The sequence below is a fragment of the Meles meles genome, chromosome 2, assembly GCF_922984935.1.
Source record: "Meles meles chromosome 2, mMelMel3.1 paternal haplotype, whole genome shotgun sequence".
Taxonomy (NCBI): domain Eukaryota; kingdom Metazoa; phylum Chordata; class Mammalia; order Carnivora; family Mustelidae; genus Meles; species Meles meles.
Window position 1 is genome coordinate 101,730,630 of NC_060067.1, and position 21,927 is coordinate 101,752,556.

The 21,927-nt window shown below is 37.3% G+C and overlaps 1 protein-coding gene across 3 annotated transcripts in view; it reads left to right on the forward strand.

The window, feature by feature from the left end:
- Positions 1-21,927, forward strand: part of COL25A1 (collagen type XXV alpha 1 chain) — a 467,999-nt gene that overhangs the window by 281,931 nt on the left and 164,141 nt on the right. For all 3 annotated transcript variants that reach the window (XM_045995538.1, XM_045995543.1, XM_045995552.1), the window contains exon 5: positions 6,239-6,256. In XM_045995538.1, the coding sequence (XP_045851494.1) occupies positions 6,239-6,256 (18 nt within the window). The remainder of the gene's footprint in view (positions 1-6,238; positions 6,257-21,927) is intronic.

The window sequence follows — 21,927 nt, forward strand, 5'->3', positions numbered from 1 at the left end:
ATTTATTCATTTCACAGACCGAGATCACAAGTAGGCAGAGAGGCAGGCAGAGAGAGAGGGGGAAGCAGGCTCCCTGCTGAGCAGAGAGCCTGACGTGGGGCTCGATGCCAAGACCCTGAGATCATGACCTGAGCCAAAGGCAGTGGTCTTAACCCACTGAGCTACCCAGATCTTCCATTAAATCTTCCATTGCCCCAAATCTTCCATTAAAAAAAAAAATTTTATTTATTTGAGAGAAAGAAAGAGAGAGAGTACCTACACAAGTAGGGGGAGAAAATTTGAAGCAGACTCCCCGCCAAGTGTGGAGACTGACATTGGGCTGGATCTCACAACCCATGAGATCATGACCTGAGCCGAAATCACCAGTCAGACACTTCACTAACTGAACCAAATAGGCACCCCCAAATCTTCCATTTTGAATTAATTTTTGTTTTCTTTATATTGAACCCAACAAAACCATCTCCATGTTTGCTCTCACTCTTTCTCTCAAACTTTAGAAAAGGTATACGCACCAGGCTTGAAACTATAGCTTTTTTTTTCCCTCTGGAGTAGAATATGGCATTTCTTTCCCAGAATTAAAACCACCAGGGATTAAATAATTTTTAAAAGAAAACTTTAATTTGAAATACTCTTATCTAAGTAGTATTATGTGAATGTGGCTAAAGTAAGAATTATTAATATCTATCCCATAGGGTAACACAACAGGCAGTATAAATTATGAATAATGTTTATTTCAGTCAAGCGTGTAAGTCCTTGGAAGCATGAGCAGCTTTCAGACATTGAGAGATTATGCAGTCTTTGCTAAGTCATTTTTTAATTAATACACATAATCCATAATGCTTTATTTCTTCAATTGCTTTTCTCTGTAGTATATCATTTGCATGTTAATTTGTTTTCAAAATTAATAGACACTTTTTATCTAAACTTGAATTAGCGGAATGAATTGTTGGTATTGGTTTTATAAGCTACTATAAATTGCCATGCTGCATTTGTATGGCGTTTTATAATTTACAAAGTAATTGAATATAATATTCTCACATTAATTGGCTATGGAGGCTTAATCAAACTAGGGAGTGATTTTTCTTCAGGATGGAACTCTCATGCCTTTTGTTCAGTGGCATGTGCATAGGTAGGTACATCCTCCTTTGAAGCCTCCACAGGCTTCTTTCTTAGTTCCATCTCTCTTATCTGAAGAAGATTCCATTGAGGGGAAAGACCTCATCTTTGACATAGATGTGTTTATTCTGCAGGGACCAGAAGCAAAGAGGCTATTAGACTGAGAATGTACATTTTGAAAATCTAATCCTGTAGTGTAAGAACAGTAGACTTACGGTTCCTTTGAGATACTGGAAATCATGTCTTTGGACTAGTCAAAATAGCCTCACCTCTTAGGAATTTAATAATTGTTTCTGAAGTACCTTTTAACTTGGGCACTGGGATACTGGGGAAGAAATGTCAACAAGCTCATCATGTGGTGAGGATGGGCAAGAAGATCTTGGTACTACAGGGGTAGAGCGTATCTGCTCCACTTAGTCACACAGACTCTAGGTCAGACTGCGATTCTTGATAGGTTGAGGGATCCCACTGAGATGGCTTTATGCTAGGATCTCTGGGTCATCAAAACATCCTGCCACCAGGACAATCCTGTTTCCACTCAGAGTTCCTATCATGTCATTCTAAAGCTTTACCTGGATGTCTACTTTAGATGCTATTTTCACCTGAAAAGAAAAATAAACTTGATGTCCAAATGTGTGGATTTAAGACTTATAAAGAGATAATGAAATTACAGTCATCATCTTCCAATGATCTTTTTAGGCAGTAAGGGCTCCAAAATGCAACACTTAGAAGTTATTATTTTGAAGTGATTCCTTTCAATTCAAGAAAATGGAACGAATCTGCATCTGAGGGTACTAACCATAGTAGCAAGTTTGGGATTGTTAAGGATGAGTTTCTAAGTTATTGAAGTAATTTCTTTCTAATTATCTTGAAGCAGAGGTAGCAACTTTTAGAGTCGCATGAACAATACTGATATTCCCTCAGGTTTTTGTAAATGAGAGTGTTTTTATTTCAAAATTTATCACAGTAAAGATGTATGTGGGTCTGTTATCCTAATTACTATTTCAAAGTAAGATTGTACTTAAAAGTACAAATTTGTGTGCCTGGCTGTGCATGTGTTAATGGGAAAATGGCATTTTTCCCATCTGAAAAGGAGTGACACAGATTTACCATCCATAAAAAAATATCATGTAGTGAAACTAATTGCCTCAGTCAGAAATCTAAATGGCTTTGTCGGTTTAGAGAAGGATGTTAGCACTTTCTGGCAGCCATAATTGTGATAACAGCCTAACCGAGAACGGTTAATATGGCTCTTTAATTGCCTAAAGTAACGATAGATACTCAAGCGATATGTCATCTCATTTATCATGCTCCATTGTGGTTTATTTGCCTCACAAAACTTTCAACTTGCTTTGAACACTTTTCTGTCAGGCATCATCTATTGGCTGATTGTTTTCCACCATGCTGTTCTGATTACCACTTTTTAAAATCACTCCTCCTGCTGTTTCTTTTTCTTCACGCTGGTGCCTTAGCTGCCTGGAGGGCATTGTATCGAGCTGTTGACATAGAGTAAATCAGTGACTCACAGAGCTCAGCCTTCTCCACCTTTGCATCTATCTACTTTTCAAACTTCAGTATTTCTGTGATTTAACCCTTGGGATGGCTCTTGATTATCCTAGATTTGAGTTTTCGAAACAGCTTGGTGATTTGCTTGGGGAAAATGTCCCTTTAAGGAATTCCTTGTTTAAAAATTCAACATAAGTCGTATTTTGTAAGCCTTAGTCGTAATTTATAACTATTTATTAGGAATGTGTTTTAGAAAATCGAAAAAAATTAACTCTCACAGTTGATTACTAATAAGTTTCACTATCCATAAATTAGAATAGACTAGAAAATACCCACAAATGAATGAGGATACTTGGATTTCTCAATGAACTCCTCAGAAGTGACTTACAGCAATTCTGAGATACTTCTTTCGTGATTGGTGTGGAAGAAATCTTCATGGCCAGGGTCCTCAGTCACTACGGAGTTTCTGCGCCCTGTTCATCACTTTTGGGCTCTTGTCCAATCTCCTTCTATGCTCTGCATTCCCATAAGGGAAGCTGCCACTGCCATGCCCACTGAAACCTGTCCTCTGATCACTTTCCTTATTCATCGACATAGCTCTATTCAGAAGACTACGAGACTCAAGCCATTAGACTGTTTCCTTACAGTATTCTAGGTATCTGTTGGGGAATCTTTGTTACATCCCACTGAGCGAGAAGATTTGAGGTAGTCAGTCCTGGAATCTTGTGTAAGGCTTACACTGTGTAATCCATGTTTTAGGGAGACTTAATCAAATTTGTCATGTTATATGCATTGCTTTGGAGGGAAGCCTGCCTACCACCCACTTCCATCCCTCCTTTTCATGTTCCCCACTGTGTACACACACACACACTCACTCACTCATGCACACCATAGACACTTGAAAGTCATATGATACATTGCAGTAGTCTGAGTCTCCTGGTACTACATAATTTTTAATACTTATGTAAAAGTCAACCTTTCAATTTTACTGTCACTTATTGATTGTTTTCACCACCACTAACATAAAATCCAGAACCTAATGTGTATTTGTTTACAGGAACATAAATATATGCATACATTATGCTGAAATCTTTTGTTCAGTGCAATGGCAGGAAAGCCACATTTTTAAAAAGATTTTATTTATTTATTCAAGGGAGAGAGAGCATGAGTGAGAACATGGGAGAGAGCATGAACAGTGGAGAAGGGCAGAGGGAGAAGCAGACTCACCAAAGCAGGGAGCTGGAGGCAGGACTTGATCCCAGGATCCCAGGACCATGACCTGAGACAAAGGCAGACACCTAACTGACTGAGCCACCCAGGCACCCCAGGAATGCCACATTTTAAAGATAGATAGGAATAGTCTGTCATGAGTAGAACAATTGTAGGAATCAAACAATCTCAGCAATGATGCTAAGCTATTCTTTTGTCGAAAGTATTTCTGATTTCAGACAATCCTACCTTTGTGCTTTCAACAACAACAACAAGAACATATAAAAGATCTAATGTGTTCTGGATTTCTTTAAAAGATGCATGTTCACATTTCTGAGTTTGCATTAGTTTGAAATTTTAGGAAGGTCAGAGGCTTAAAGCATCCAGAGAGAGAGAGGCAGAGTATAAATGGGAGTGAGCACATATTATAATCTCGTCCATTACATGGCTTTGGGAAGATCTGCATTCACATATAGGTGGAGAGCCCTGCCTCCACCTACCTTAGGTTCCCCAAGTTCAGCGCTAATTTTAGGGTTGTCTGTTACCCTCAAGATCTTTTGCTGACCTGGTCTGTATATAAATATCAGTTAAAAGGCTGGGTGCCTGTTGGTCCTAGGTCTGTATCTCCAAGCAGAGATACACGTTGTTGCTTGCAGTCAGGAGTGGTTGGGAAGTTTAGAGCATCCTCTCAGTTGAAGGGCACCCTGATACCGTTGTGGATCAGAATTGGGTTTAAAATCTTTCTTTTCCACCTATCGGCTGTGTGACTGTTATATTATTTCTATGAGCCCCGGTTTCTTCATTTGTAAAATGCAGAGCTGTCATAAGGAATAAATGGACTAACATGTCCAAATGTGCCCAGTACTTGAAAAGTACCACCACTAGCATACAGGATTGCTGTGAGTAATATCCACAGTAACTGGTTTGATTAGATAAAACCTGGCAAACCACATTTTCAGACAAAGCTCTTAAAAATCATCTGTTCTATTCCCAGTCAGTTAGAGAATAAGTACCTAGAGAAATTCCAAGCCTGGAAAGGGTCTGAGAGAGAGAGAGAGGGAGGGGGGCAGAGAGAAGGAGAGTATTCTTTGGGAGTTGTATTAGTTCTGTGCTTTTCTATATGGATACCCAGTGGCATATAGCTGGTACAATGAAATTGTACATTATTAATTTATTTTTAAAGATTCCTTAACTTGGTGTACATTTTTTCTTTCATCTCTTCTTATATGAAACCCAATTAGAGAAGAAGGTGATATATAATCAATACTTTTATTCACAGGTGATTTTCCTTGAGAAGCATTTACAGTCAATGCTGCTTTGAAATTTTTGTTAGCTTAAAGAACAGAAAAGTGCCATTCAAACCGAATTAGATTGTCCAATGGTTCCATGAACTATCGACCGAGTGAGGAGTCCTGATGCACTTTAATTGAGCCTAAGGCTTCTTATATTCTTTTAAAATGCCCTTAGGTTGGATTGTACAGAGTAAAAGATAGGTGTTTATTCAAAATTGACTTAAAGTATTATTGAAACAATGAGAACTCCAAAGACTCAGGGAATTCTAAAACTAAAAATATCTGCCTCTTTTTATTGTCACTGTGCTCTTTGAATGGGTAGCTCATAGTAATAGTCTGTGCTAGAAGGCCCTCTGTTGAAGTAACCTAGTCATTATGATAACGTAGTTCACCTTTTACCTTTTTTTCTCTCCAGTTTAACTCTAGCGCATACTAAAGCCCCTGAGTCATTTTGGAGTTAATATATAACAGACCATGATAGCAAGATTTCAGATAAATAGCATAGAACTAAAATAGCAAGATATAATGTGATTTTTCAAAACCACAATGTAAAATTTGTCAGTAGTTAGGTCTATGATCTTCCAAAACCTTTGGTAAAGACTTTCAGAACTAGTTTAAGTTTCGGTAGTAAAATTGTCACTTAAAAAGAAAATTTTATCTCCTACCCCCCCCATGTGGGGTAGGAGATAGGAGAAGAATAAATGAAACAAGATGGGATTGGGAGGGAGACAAACCATAAATGACTCTTAATCTCACAAAACAAACTGGGGGTTGCTGGGGGGAGGTGGGATTGGGGGAGGGGGAGCGGGCTATGGACATTGGGGAGGGGAAGCGAACCATAAGAGACTATGGACTCTGAAAAACAACCTGAGGGTTTTGAAGGGTCAGGGGTGGGAGGTTGGGGCAACCTGAGGGTTTTGAAGGGTCAGGGGTGGGAGGTTGGGGGAACAGGTGGTGGGTAATGGAGAGGGCACGTTTTGCATGGAGCACTGGGTGTTGTGCAAAAAGAACGAATACTGTTACGCTGAAAAAATAAATAAAATGAGAAAAAAAAAAAACAAAAAAAAATTTTATAATTGTTTTCCTCTTTTCTTTTTTTTTCTTTTCAATTTCAGGGTCAACCTGGTCCTCAGGTAAGTGAACTCTTTCCTAATAAATTAATTTCAATTTAGGATTTCCTCCATGTGGAGATTTTTCTGCAATTCTTTTCAATGGCTATAAAAAAGCTGTATGAACCAGTAATCATGACACCACACAGTAGACCAAATATTTCCCAGGAGTAAAGCTCTGGGGCCTCTCCAGGGTTTGTGAGCCACATCAGCTGTTGGGCCAGATGGCAGATTTAACAACGTACTATCATACAAAGCAAAACTCTAAACTGATCTAAAACAGTGCCACAGGACTTTAATGTAAGAATAAATGACTTAGTAGATGTCGGGTATGAACTGGTTTGCGTTAAGTACTGATTAATCACGTACTAATAATGTTGCCGTAAATCCACACAGACTGATTATTTAGACCGTGATCATACCGGTGACTTTTGATTCATTACAGACAGATACTGAATTTGATCTACATTTTCAATATAAACCAACTGCTGAAGACATGATTTATAATTAAATGTGAATGCAGTCAACAGAAAAATCTTTAGAGCTATAAATCCTATTGAAGAAAATGAGGAAATTTTAGGAAGGGGAGGAATGTGTAGGAAGATGAAAGAATTAAAGAAGGGAATGAAATGGAGAGTCAGAAATGAAGAGTCAGTGAAAGCAACACACTCAATATTAATACTGATTGTGGTCTGTAGGAAGCTATGGAGAAGGAAGAGCCATTATTAATGTTTTTACCTTTAACACCATAGTACCCCTAAATAGCATAAATATGTATTGAGTTCCTCTTATGTCTCTTTCCCTTGATATACCAAATGCTATTTCTGCCCTAGACTATTTAGTAAATAAACAATTTTCATGATATCTTTGTGGGTCAATATCCAAATTGTTGTGGGCTAATTCTCATACCAGACCATGAGGATATTATTTATAGTTTTTATGAGCTCAGTGTCTTAAGGCTATCTAACAAAATAAACAAAGAAAACCATGTACTTCAGTAGAGCAGTCCTTTCCATACCACGCTCATGAGAGAAAGTTTGGGGTGTAATTAATTTATACTCATATCAGAGAATACTCTTATTATTTGTGATTTCCACACTTGCTTTCTAAGTTGGCTCAATTATTGGAGGGAAAAAAACCCAGAAAAGAAAGTTGTAGCTTATTTCCCAAATTTGAAACTGCTACATTATAATTATAATGGGATGAAGTCAAATAAAAGATGCTTTGCATGCTTTATTTTAATTAATGCTTACAACAGCCCTGCTGTTGTATACATGTGCATGCGCACATACACACACATACAGAATTGGAAAAGATCCATGACTCACATGGGGTGACACCATAAAACTGGGTGCAGAAGTCAAGAATGTCTGTAAAAACCTCTACCCCACGCACTTAGCTCACAAGAGAAGACGAAAAGGTAAGATAAAAGGATAAAAGTTGGAATGCTGGTTTAGAGATTATTATAATCTGTAAAATATTTACGTATTAATAGGACCTCTGTCTTTGCTAGGATCACCTCTGTCTACCCTAAAGCAATCTTTTAGATAAGGATTTGGGTATAAGTAATTTATTTGGGAGACCATCCCAGGAAGCAATGTGAGGGCATGGGAAATGACACAGGAGAGACAAGAGAGCCAGAAAACAGATGTATTCCTGAGGAAGCTCTGAGAGACCGTAGAGTTTGTCTCAGAATTGCTCACTGAAAGGCTGGGGAGATTGATGTATTTATCTACTAATTTCCGTTTCTCTATTGTTGAGAATGGTGCCTGGGTGTTAACTCCCCAGCCTTCTGGTCAGGCCCAGGAGGTCCAGCGCTCTCCAGCTGCTAGAGGAACGCAGGCAGCTGTAGGACGCATGGGACCTGCATCTTCACACTGCCTTGGTGGGAGGCAGTGGTGAGGCTTGGCACCTACATCTGGAACAGCGTGCAAGTGTAAGAATCCAACAGACAAAACAGAGAGGGGAAAATTCAGATAGAGATATATAGACTTGGAAAATTGGACAAAAAGACAGCATTGAAAGCATATTAGTTAATGAGATGTTAAAGAAAATAGCTAAGAAGAAGAACATGTTCATAATAAATCTTGAGTTTCTGCCACAGTTAATGAGCAGAAGAAAGATGATAAACCAGCGATAAACCAGCATAGGGAGCCAAGAATGGGCAGGACATTATGAATCACTGTAACCAAAATTTGAAAATATATCATGGCACTTAAAAAATTAAAGTCTATCTAACTGCCTGTGCTTGAAAACTTTGGAAACTTTCAAGGAAGATAGAATTGGCATTTTAAAATAGTGACCTGCTCTGGTTTTCCTTCATCTTGGCTATCTGCTTGCCTTTAGTTGACACTTGAATCACATGATCATTATTTTCAAAATGTCTCCCTCTTGTCACAGCAAAAGGATAAGCAATGGATTCAGGAAGAATTAACATGAGGGAAATGCAAAGCCAGGAGATAACTCACATCATCTTTCTATGGCACAAAAAATAGGCAAAGAGTTTTGTTGGTATGTCCCCAAGGAAAAGTCTTGACCTACCTCTTAACTCTACGTCATCATCATAACATTTTTCAAAAGAAACTTCCAAGTTTAGATTTTAAATTAAGTAATACTTAATGGAAGTTTCCATTTAGTGCTTAATGATTATTAACTATGTACTGATATTTTTATAAATTATAGATGTATTTTGATATATAGTCTCTATTTTTATTTTCCCTACCACCTATCATAATGTACTACTTTCCCAGCCTCTATTCTACTCTTGGGAAATTTCTTCTGCAAAAAGTAGAAACTAAATAGGCTTTTACCTCCAAGAACAAATTTTGTCTCTAAAAATATGAACACATAGAAATGGTGTAGTAAATGTGATTATCAATATGTACAGCACAGTTATAGTATTTTATACAATTATATCTTACATTACCATGTTACCACAAATCCACTTTTTCCTGAGTAAATTTATATAAACTACACATTAATTCTGTTTAATATGTTTTTATAATATAGATAAAATGAATAAGCAAGCAATGTACATTTAAAACCTAAATTAGGAAATTTTTATGGGTTGTTAAATACTTGAAAGGTTTCTTTTATTTGATCAAATTTCTCTTAAAATATTCATGTTCTGGTTTTTGGTCTACTAAAAATGATTTTATTCACATACAGCTTATATAGTGTGTACAGGAACTTATAATTTGGGGTGTGTCTTCCCTTTTTTTCTTTCAACTCTTTGGTGACTTAAAATGATGCCCATTTTTTTCTTGAAAATCTACTTCTTTAATTTCCCAAATTTTATAAAATTTCTGAGCTTAAATTCTTCAGAACTTATTTTTTGTTATTTATATAGGTAAGTTTCAATGCAACCAGAGTGCCACATTCCTTCCCTGCTAATTCTGCTCCTCCCTTATCCCTGTCTTCTTAGCACATATTGTTAATTGTGGAGAAAGGGAAGAGCATGAACTTTGTAAAACTTTTTCCTTACACTCCCTCCCATCTCCCTTTGCAACTAGTTAAGGGAGAAAAAGGAAGAAGAAAGTTTGCTACCTAAACAAGATTTCTCCAAACAAGCTCCCTTAACCAGTCCTCAAAACCAAGTTTCTCTCCCGCTTCCTGAGTCATAACCATGTCACCGAGGGATGACTCCTTAGTTGGACTACCTACTGTACTAAAAATCCTTACTCCCACTGACTGATCCCAAATCCTAATTTACAGTGGATTTTCCATTAAGATAGCATTGCCAAAACATTTCTAGGAAACAATAAGAATTTTTTTTGTGTGTGTGCATTAAGTGTAGGCTTTGTGGATTGAGCTGGGAACATAAACCATCTTTTATTAGGATTCCTGTGGGAAAATACAATCAGATTTCCAAACAACCAACTTCCAAAGAAAGGGTTGTCAATGTTTGAGCTGAGGGATTGCACTCCTTTAAAGTTTACCGAAGAACTTGGACAGAATTATAATCAGCAACCTGTTTTTCATGTGCAAATATTTATGTCAGTAAAGTGTTCTTGCATAGGTTGAACATTCCCATGTCATCTTATTCACGGTATTATTCAGTCCAAGTCTCTCCCTGAGAGAGGGAAAGGCATGATTCTGCTTCTTTGGTATCACTCCTTCTTTAGTTAGGAGTTCCAGATTAATAAGGTTTTATTTTGTAGACTGATGGTAGAAAGGGAAAATGTCTATTATTGAGGGAGTTCTGATGATGATCTTCTGAAAGCTGAAGACAGCTTAGATGGATTTAGCTTAGATTGTTAAGAAATTGTGAGGCCTGCAAAGCTAAATGGAAGAGATAGTGTGAAACTGAATACGAAAGTAGGCCTTAGGGAAGAGAGGTGAGTCTTTGCATTTACCTAAATGGGTAAGCAAATGGTTCTTGACAAGGGAAATGAGATGGTGAAAGCATATTAGGAAGAAGGGGGGGGAAAGGCAATTCTAGCAGCTGTGGTTAAGATGGAAAAGAGGTAGAGAAATGGAGAAGTTGCTGCTGTGAATCCATTTTATCAAAGGAAATCCTGACTTCCCCATTGCCATTGTGCACACTGTGAGGACATGACTGCTACCTGCCTGGCCAGTCATGACTGCGAGGGTAGTGAATCAGGAAAGGGAACATGGCAGCTTTTTCCTGTCTTGATGGTGGAGATATCAAGGGGTAGGATGGAGAATAGCAGTGGCCAGTGTCATTCCATATACGTCTGATGGATACAGTTTTTCTGTCACAGCTCTGATGATGTTGTTCTTCTGACTCCAAAACTTTAAATTTCACTATGATTACCACTTAAAGACCAACAAAATCTAATTATTAGCCCGACATTTAAATCCTTGGATTTGGCCTGTTTTTTCTAGTGTTTCCTCCTTCCATTGCACTTTTTCCTCTTTCTATTATATTGTAGTCCTTTATACACATCCTTTCTCTCTTGGCTACTAGCTTTTATGGTCTTCAAGGGCAGAGCTATGTTTTCTCTCATCTTTAGTATCCTCCTTAACACTTCACTTAGAACCTTGTACATAGTAGATGTTCAACAAATATTGTTGAGTTATGAACAGTAAATGCAAGAGTTTAAGGAAAAGGAAGTTGAGGAAGAGAGAAAACTATCAGCTCTTCATGATTCTGAATACCCTGTCAGTAATACCATGTGTCATCAATAATGCCACTTAAAATAGGCCTCTGAGGTTTTTAAGCTCTGAGATCTTACTGAATATTTGTCAATTTTAATGTCTTACTTCCACGTGGTTTGGCGAGTTTGGATACCTTTGTTTCCTTTTATTATAGTAGTTTGTTTATACTGATATTTAATATTTGGTAAAATAAACAGATGACTTTAACCCAGGGCCACACTTAAGATGTATTATGTAGATTTTAGCCATTTATTTGTAGGATTCAAGGCTTATCTTTAATTTTCAATAATCAAGACAGTTATAGAGAGTAGTTTATGGTGGTTGTGTTTCATGCCACATTTCTTTAACAATAACATTCTTCCACTAATAAATACTTTAATAGAAATTATAGAAACAAGTTTTAAAAAAAAAAACCTTCTCAGGAGTCCCTCTTGTACGCATTATAAAGATAGAGTGGCCTTTTCTTCGCCCCCAATAACTGCATCAGCATGTTATGTAGAAGGTAGTGAGATACACAGAACCACTATATTAACTGAAAAGTACCCCTTCTGTACCAGGGGCATTTCTTTTGCATAAAATTTTCAGAATTTCCAAGCCCTCCTCATAACTCTCCTTTGGAGTTGCATGTGAACATAAAGGAGATATAATTCCCTTAGGAATTTGGAGGACTAATGCGGCATGTATGTTGTAATTCTGTATTACTCAGTGAGAAAAAAATGTAAGAGAAAACCACAAGCAAATACCATCAGACAACTGCGTATGAAGGCGTGGGGCTTCCATTTGTATTCTTTCAAATGCACTTGAGAAGAAGTAGATGTCACATTGCCTTTTCCCCCCAAATCCTTTTTTACTGTTTTGTTGTTGTTCTGACATTGTCATTGCCATTTCTCAATATTTTACTAAAATGTACAAGAATCAAGCTGTGTGTCTTGTAAGGAATTATTCCCAAATAAAATAGTGTATTTTGGGACAATATTTAACTTTCTGTTCATATGTTTTTAATTATATACTAAGCCCCTTCTAACCTAACACTTCAGCAATTCCCATATTTCATGTTTGTGTTCCAGTCCAGCCTTTTTCAGATACATATAGTCTCACTTGGGGGCAGGGGGAGGACATGTACATTCTCCAAGAAATTTGAAAAGCATGTGTCTGTGTGTGTGTGTGTGTGTGTGTGTGTGTATAGAAAGTTTTTATTTTACTCAATTCATTATAGAACTATTATATTAAACTAGTAATGTATTCATTTGTGAATAAATTATGCTAGATCTGAAAAAGCAGTATCATTCCCCACTATCTGTATTTTATACGGTGGTTATATGATGAAGAGTGATTATAAAAGTCTGAACATTTTAGAGTTTTTGGTATTTGATTAAGTAATTGGTTAATTGAAAGACTCCCCTGTACTCCATATGGCTTATACCTATACATATTTATATACTTAATACTATATAAATATAAATTTATAGGGGAGCCTGCTTGGCTCATTGGGATAACCCTCTGCCTTCTGCTCAGGTCATGATCTCAGGGTCCTGGGATTGAGCCCTGCTTCAGGCTTTCTGCTCAGTGGGGAGCCTGCTTCCTCCTCTCTCTCTGCCTGCTGCTCTGCTTACTTGTGAGCGTTCTCTCTGTCAAATAAATAAATAAATTCTTTAAAAAAATAAAAACTAAAATATAAATGTATATACTATACACATAGTATAGCAGCTCATTTATTTCACTATCATCCATGTATCTTTTTTAAACATGATGTGTGTACTGAAACCTTGATTTACATATGCTGAAGTTATCAATCCCTTTTCTTTTTTTGTATCTCAAAAATACCTATAAAATACCAATAAACCTTCTTTATATGCTGTTGATATACATAGAAAATGCACATTGAATAAATGTCAACAATTGGCATGGCTAGGCGGCTCAGTCGGCTAAGTGGCTGTAATCTAAGCGTTCTGAGATTGGTTCCACCTAAACATGGAGTCTGCTTGTCCCTCTCCCTCCCCCTGTGCCTCTGCCTGCTCTTTCTCTCTTTTTCTCTCTGTCTTAAATAAGTAAATAAAATTTAAAGAAATAAAATAAATGACTACAGTTAATAATTCAGATTTAAAGATAATTTTTATATATTTGATGATGAAATGACTGAAACAACTGAAAATATCAGCTTTTAGCAGTCTGCTTTTAAAGGGAGCATACAGAATATGTTGAGTAGAGCTAAGGGAATGGGCTACATGGGCAGATACCTGCGTTTAAATACTGGTCATTTACAAACTGGATGACTTTGGGCAAATTATCTGTTTCCCTTCAGTTTTTCAGTGTAAAACAAAGGTGGTTGGCTTAATACATACATACTTAATACCGACTTAATGAAACATTTAGAACAGTGTATGGCACGTGTGTTATTATTCAAGTCTTATTTATGCACATGTAAATATTTGCACACAAACCCTCTCACGTGAGCACTCACACTGACACAGCCGTGATGTCATATAACCCTTATAATGGGGCCTCATCTGCTGGATAAATATCCAATAGAATAATGGCTTTAAGTTAAGTAGTTCAATTTTAAAATTAAGAAATTCATGAAAAGTGATTATCACTATTAGATATGATTCTAGTATAGGATTCTAAAACAAATATTTTGTGCATACTTGTGTATTTAATTCTTTCTAAAGCTGGTGAAGAGTTTTAGTTAAAAATACTGTTCTTCAGAGAAGTAAAATTAATTCACTTTGAAATGTTTTAAACTTCAAAAAAAATTGTGAATTTTCTGAAGGAATATTATATAAATGTATGTAATTTCACATATATGTTTTTATGGATTCTTTGGTTTGATAATTTTGATATCCTAACCAAAATTCTTTTATTTTTCAAGATTTTATTTATTTATTTTTAAGAGAGAGAGCGATGAATATGAGCAGTGATGGGGCGGGCAGGGTTGGGGGAGAGAAGCAGACTCCTCACTGAGTAAGGAGCCCCATGTGGGACTCCATCTCAGGACCCTGGGATCATGACCTAAGCCAAAGGTAGATGCCCAACCAACTGAGCTACCTAGGGGTCCCCTAACTAAAATTCATAATTGGCTAAATTTATTTCTCTCTAAATATTTCTAGTCATATTTAATTGATTGCTTGTTTTAAATACAGAATGTATTTATTGCACCATGTGGAGATCAAAATGGAGGAATGCTGTAAGACAGTAGGTAGAAATATAGCTCCAGAAACATTTTATTCTACCTTCTTTCTTTTGGGTAGGCCACATTTCAACTGAGTTTAAATACTAACTATAGGAGATTCTACTACCTCCCGTAGTTAATGTGAGCCTTTATACTTCAGGTTTATTTTTTTCAAATGACCAGTATATAATATTTAGATCAGGCATAATCTCTTGTTATAATTCACATTCAGTAAATAGTCTTTCTATTAAAAAAATACATTGAGGGGCACCTGGGTGACTCAGTGGGTTAAGAATGCCCCTTCTGCTCAGGTCATGTTCCCGGAGTCCTGGGATGGAGCCCTATATCAGGACCCCTGCTCAACAGGGAACCTGCTTCTCCCTCTGCCCCTCTCCTACTCATCCTCTCTTGTGCTGTCTCTCTCAAATAAATAAATAAAATCTTTTTAAAAAGTACACTGAGTTGAAAACAAATCAAAGGAGATGCATCCTTAATTGATAAAGTTGAATAAGTATCAAGTATTATTTAGAAAGAATAGTTATGACAAAATTAAAAAAAAAAGAATAGTTATGACACAGTTCCCTTGAAACCTTTTACCTGGCAACCTGAACTATGGAGCTATTTGGAAAAGAATAAACACAGTGGGGGTTTAAGTTTCCAAAAGAAATCTTATCCTTGCAATAAACTCAGGGCCACCATTTACACTCATGTATGTTGTATACTGTGCAAAGCTGTTCAGCAAACAGATAGGGAAGTCTGAAATTCAGCTCGTGCTTCACTTGAGCTCTGGAATGGGGCTGCATCTACCTGGAGGAAAGCCTCCTTATCTAATTCACACAGTCTCAGTGTAGACCATCAGGACCCTGAATGAAGTACATGCAACTTACTCGAAGAAAACAAACCAGTCTTAGTGGTGGGCATCAGGATCTGAGATGAGAACAGTGTGTTCAGGAAGAAATGTAGAGTGGGCAGTGGGCATAGTCCTGGAGAGAAGCCACAGCTGGGTGTGCAGTAGCAACTGACATTGTGGAAATGGGTGAGATGCCCAGAAAGTGTGTTATTGAGGGTAAGGTAAGTCATGGGTGGAGGAGGGTTAGTTATGAATTACAGAGAGAAAAAGGAAAAGGAAATTCTCCTACACAGATGGTGGAAGACCCAGCAGAAGGCGTTGCCAGAGAAGCTAAAGGAGGAGTCGTTAGCTCTGTGAACTATAGTCACCAGGTTTCTAACTATGAGTTTACTTAGAGACTTTAGTGGTCTGGTGGTTTTCAACAATACAGCCATGGTTTTAGGAATCACTCAGTATTGAAAATGCAGAAAGAGTAAAAATAGAACATTCTTTCTAAAAGTTGGGACTCACAGGCAGGAGGTAGACGGGAGCCAAAAACATCTGTCCTTATTTGAGATGTGTGAAGAAATATGTATTTCATTGAGTACAGTTCATCTTCAAGAGACTGTGCAAAGTTTTTTTTTATTCCATTTACTATTAGTCTTTATTCTCTGAACTAGAGTTATGAGTCAACAGATGAGAAATTATAGTGACCCCAAAAAGCACAACGTCTAGCTGAAGTCAAATATATCCTCATAAACATTCATTGGAAGCATGTTGGCCATAAAGATATCTGTGGATTTTTGAAAGTCAACAGGCTATTCAGGGAATACTAATTTTGACTCTGATAACTTCTTAGAGACCTCTGTTGCAAGAAATCTGATAATATATTTATTAATACTTACCATGTATAATGTACATTTGAATTGGGAGAAGAAGAGCGGAAGGAAATAATATTTACAGACCATATGTTCTTTTAATTACTTCCTGCAACTCACATATGAGGTAAATATTGTTTGTTCCATTCCACAGATGCAGAAACTGAGGGTCAGAGAGGTTAAGTGACCTGCCTAAGGTCATGTTTTAGTACATGTTAAAGCTTCCAAAGGCATTGTTTGTTATATTTCCCCATATGCCTTTCTCCTTGCCCTTAGGGGCCCTGATAGCTTACTATGAAGCACAAATCTTATACCTAGCATGGTGAGCTGAGTTTTGTCAAAGCGCCACAAGTGCTTTAGGAATTCAAAACCGGGAAAACATCTCCAAAGGAGGGTCAAGGAAAGCTTAGCGAAGAGAAGTCACTGAGATGAGCAATCAATGATGAGTCATAAATGACTGTGAGATTGTAGAGGGCTGGAGACAGGATGCTTACTGGAGTAACGTTTGTCCTGGGACTAACATTTCTTTTAGAAACTCAAATTTCTGCTGTGGGTATTTTTTTCTTTCCAAGTAGCTCCATAGGTCACGTTGCCAGGTAAGAGGTTTCAAGAAGTTGGGCGATAACTATTTCAAGTCTAATGATACTTAAGGAAGCTTATTCAGTAGAAAGAATGGCAGAAACAGAGGTACAGCGGTGACCGCAGTGAAGGCTCCTCTGAGAACTGCTGGTATTCAAGGCTGACTGGAGGACAGAATCCTCATGTTGGGGATGGGGGCAGGGGTGGGAGAGGGGATAAAACACAAAAGGAAAGTTAGGAGCAGATCATCGAGGACTTCGGGCATAGGCAGAAATTTACACTTCAGTCAGTAGGAATCTGAAGGTCCTAAAATAAAATTTTTAATTATGTAACTACTTCTTGGGGAATTTTCAAACATACTCAAAAGGAGAAGAAAATGGTATTATAAACTGCCCTGGAACTGTCACCCAGCTTCAGAAATGATCAGTGGCTAATCTTATTTCATGAATTATTTTTCCCTTGTTTTTCTCATTTGTTTTGTTTACTGATGTATTTAAAAGCAAAACCTAGATATCTTGTCATTGCATCTGCAAACACTAAAATATGAATCTCTGATAGGGCCTTTTAAAAATATAACCATCACTTCATTATCAACACTAATAAAATCAGCAATAATTTCTCATTATCATCATACCCAATCCATATTCAAATATCCCCAGTTATCTCAAACATGTCTTTTTGTAGATGGTTTGTTTAAATCAAAATCCCAAACTCAGTTGGCATTTAATTGTTATAACTCTTCAGACTCTTTTAGTGTCTAGGCCTCTTCTTTTGAAAAATCTTTTTTCACATCACTAATTTTCCCACAACCTTTGACCTATATATAGAATGCCCCACATTCTGGATAGATCAGAAGAATTCCTCGTGGTGCTGTTTAACTCGTTCCCCTGTCTTCTGTATCTCTCATACACTGCAAGTTCCATTTAGAAGTTTGACTAAGTTCTGGTTCAGTTTTTAGAAATAGTCTCTTATGAAGGTGTAGTATACTCCCTTCTTCATTTTATCAAGAGGCAGGTAATATTCTGTTGATCAGCAGGTCAAGTGCTATTGGCCTGATTCCCTGCAACCTTTCCTGTAACAGCTTTTGGATCCATGGAGGATTGTTGTCTATAATGACTTTTTCACTGGGCCCTTGACAGTTTTGGGGCTGAGGAATATGTTCAGAAATGTGCTTTAGGAAACATAATCTGATAAAAGTATGTAGGGTGGAATAAATTGAGGGAAGACCTGGAGAGGTTGTAGACTATTCCTGTTTTCGAGGAATAAGGATGCTGGCAACAAACATGGAAAGATAGATTCAAGGGATTTTGTGGAGAATGAAATCTCTGGGACTTGGCAATAGATTCCATTTACCGAATCGAACATAACACTGACCTTTTAAAGTTGGAGGAGTAGTGGTGTGTATAACAAAAACAGGAAGGTCAGGAGTCATGAGTGGCTTGCAGTAGAAATTGAGAAGTTTGGTTTGAGAATGACGAGTTCGAGCTGATGATGGCATATCTTGGCTTAGACATCTGGTGAGCAGTTGGGAATGCAGCACCGCAGCCTGGAAAAGAATTGAGGACATAAGTCAGGTAATAGTTAAAGCCTTGAGGGTACATTTCATAGCTGATGAAGGGAGTAAATTGAAAAGACAAAAAATTTAGACACAAATTTGGGCAGTCATGACATGTTTGGGCTTTGTCAACCCTTCCTCCCCAAATCTCTGGTTTATTTAGTTTTAGTTTAGCCCAGGTTGACTCCTTTCCAGGGCCCTAAAGACTGGCTCAGCAGTTTCCCTTCTCATAGCTTAGCTTTCTTCTTCCTAATGGAAAGAAATGCCCTCAAGACCAATATGTATTTCAACTCACGTTACTTTATTTTTCCTAAAACCAGACTGTGAAAATATGATTTCTACTCTGCCACCTCCTTTCTCTTTCCTCAAATACAATTTTCTTTATTTCTATGGCCCATTTATTATTAAACAAGTTTGATGGAGATGGGGGATGATACGACTTTAAAGTGAGGGAATAGAGGGCAAAAGCAACTTTTCTTCCCTTTAACTTTTGGAGAGCACGAATGGATGTGTTTGGAGAGCAAGGGGAAGAACCCAAGGGAAATGTATTGGTTGAAAAGACAATGAGAGCAATGATACATAGCAGGCAAGGTTGGGGAGGAGGCCCGCCCCGGGTGCCTTGGTAGAATATTATCTTTGTTCCACAGGAAGAGGAGGTGAAGCTACAAAGGATGTGGAAATGGAAAGCATGGTAGTTGTAGAAGGTTACATTAAAAATTTTGACATTTTGGTCAACAGCAGAGAGTGAGAGACTGGGTTTCTAATTTATAGGGGAAGCTTGAGAATCATAGACAAGCCCTGAGATTCAGGCTCTCCTGGTCTCATTTATTTATTTATTTATTTTAAGATTTTATTTATTTATTGACAGAGATCACAAGTAGGCAGAGAAGCAGGCAGAGAGAGAGAGAGAGAGAGGAGGAGGAGGAAGCAGGCTCCCTGCCAAGCAGAGAGCCGGATGCGGGGCTCGATCCCAGGACGCTGAGATCATGACCTGAGCTGAAGGCAGAGGCTTTAACCCACTGAGCCACCCAGGCGCCCCTCATTTATTTTTTTTTAATTTATTTATTTGTTTAAAAGATTTTATTTATTTATTTGACAGACAGAGATCACAAGTAGGCAAAGAGGCAGGCAGAGAGAGAGGGGGAAGCAGGCTCCCTGCTGAGCAGAGAGCCCGATGTGGGGCTCGATGTGGGGCTCGATCCCAGAACCATGGGGTCATGACCTTAGCTGAAGGCAAAGGCTTAACCCACTGAGCCACCCAGGCACCCCACTCTCCTGGTCTCATTTAACAGTTGATTGTTTTTTATTCCTTCTCCATATCTTCTTAGACTCAAAGAGATATCTGTCCTTACCTCTGTGTTGTGCTCAGTTGCCCTTCACAAAACTGCATCGCTTTATAAAATAACAACGAATGGAGCAAAGATTCAAGGTGACCTGCAAACCAGGCTTTCTTGAGTAGCCTGGACAAGATTATGTTGGGACAGTATATTAGGAAGCATGCTGAAAAACAACTATTATAAATTAAACTCACAGTGTGAAGAAGGCTATACTTCTGAATACATTTGAATTCTATGGAGGAGGGTAAGAGTATTGTAGGATAGCTTACGCCATTAGCTGTAAAATCACAGGGGCTACTGTGGGCATTTAGAGAGCAAGTTGATACTTTCTTTCAACAAAAAGAATGTTTAGGATTCCAAGTCTTTCACCATGGAGTTCATTTTATTTGACCTCTTAAAAATGAGTAAGAAAAAAAAAAGCAAAGTTAAACAAAAAAATTTTAGCAGTCACTTAAAACATTTGGATATAAGGGATGAGGCTAGAGAGAAGGGAACTCTTGGTTTTGATTGGCAGGAGCAGTAATTTGGCTGTATTTAATTTGTATTGTGTTAGAAAAGAAAGCCAGAGTGAGCTTCCCCGATTCCTGCTGTTTTATAAGCCCTTAACTCCATTGAGCTACATCAGTCTTACTTTTGAGAGTCCTTTTTTAAATGTTTGGTTTTTCTAAATTTTCTTTCAGTGCTAGATCCCACTAATTGCTTCCTTATGGCAGCTGCTTATGATTTAAGACTGATCGTGGGCACCTATGGTCCCTTGTTCAGGGCTTGAACTGACATCACAAAGGAATTTAAAGTTACAATCTCACCACAGAAAATGCCCAGACAAGAATAGCTCTAAAAATTAGTTTTGCAATAAGTTGGGCTGGTTTTGATATTTGAAATTTCTGTTTATACTTACACTCTTTTCTGCTGGGTCTCTTTTAATCTTCAATGCAAAGTGAAAGGTGTAAAGTCTGAAGCTATAAATCTGTTTATAGCTATAATTCCCTTCCCTGACTTAGCAGAGTTTGACACTATAATAAACACGGTTCTTCTGCAGCAACATTGAATCTGGTTCTTGTATAATTCTTTATATGTTGCTGCTTTGAACACTGAGAGTTTTATTGCATTCTTTTCATTCTGAGTATTTCAATTCAGCAAAAATTGATTGAGCACCTATATATGCTAAGGGCAACTAGGTAGTTCTAGGGCTTAAAGCGTAGTCTTGGTTAGTCATTAAGTAATGGGGTTAAAACTACAGTGAACTGTATTTGTCTTGCTTTGGTTTTCTTTTGGTAATAGCTCCTAAATATCAAGGTAAGCTATATTAAACCTTTGTATTCTCCGAACATTTTCAACCATACGCCTACCACATTTCTTACCACATGGCCTTCTGAATTTAGGAAATCAGTATGTTTGCCTTCTTTATCCTCAGGTCAAATATCTGAAGAAAAAATATTTATATTTATGTTTATCATAATTAAAATACTAAAAACATTAATTGTGTGCTTAATAATCAGTACCATAGGTCAATCAGGTATTCTATAAATTGTTTCATGGATAGCGTTTTATGTTAGCCAAATAATAAACATTGTTTTTCCCATTTTACAGATGAAGAAACTGAGGCTTAAAGAGTTTAATTAACCTGCCAAAATTCACACAAGTGATCACAACCAGGATTTCAGTCTGAATCTGTTTGACTCCAAGGCTTGAGCTCTTAAACACTAAGACACTTTATATACTTTATTTTGAAATAGTTTCTCCAAATTATATCTTCACTTTTTAAAAATTTTTAAAAGATTTTATTTATTTTAAAAATTATTATTTTTTAAAATTATTTTATTACAGTTATTATTTTATTTATTTATTTTTACTTATTTATTTATTTTATTTATTTGAGAAAAAGAGAGAGAGAGAGCATGCACATGAGCAGGGGGAGGGTCAGAGGGAGAAGCAGACTCCCCACTGAGCAAGGAATAATCCCGGGACTCTGGGATTGTGAACTCAGCCCAAGGCAGACACTTAACTGACTGAGCCACCCAGGCATCCTGACACTTTTGCTTTTTATTTTTATTTTTATCTGAAGCATTTATAAAGAAATTATATGCAGACACACACACACATAAATCCATACTTACCTATAGGCCCTCCTACATTTTCATGTCAGGTTTTCCATAAAAAGTTTAAAATTTACACATTACCTCTTGAAGTCATTTGCAAAGTTAAAAGTCTATGAAACAAAAATAAA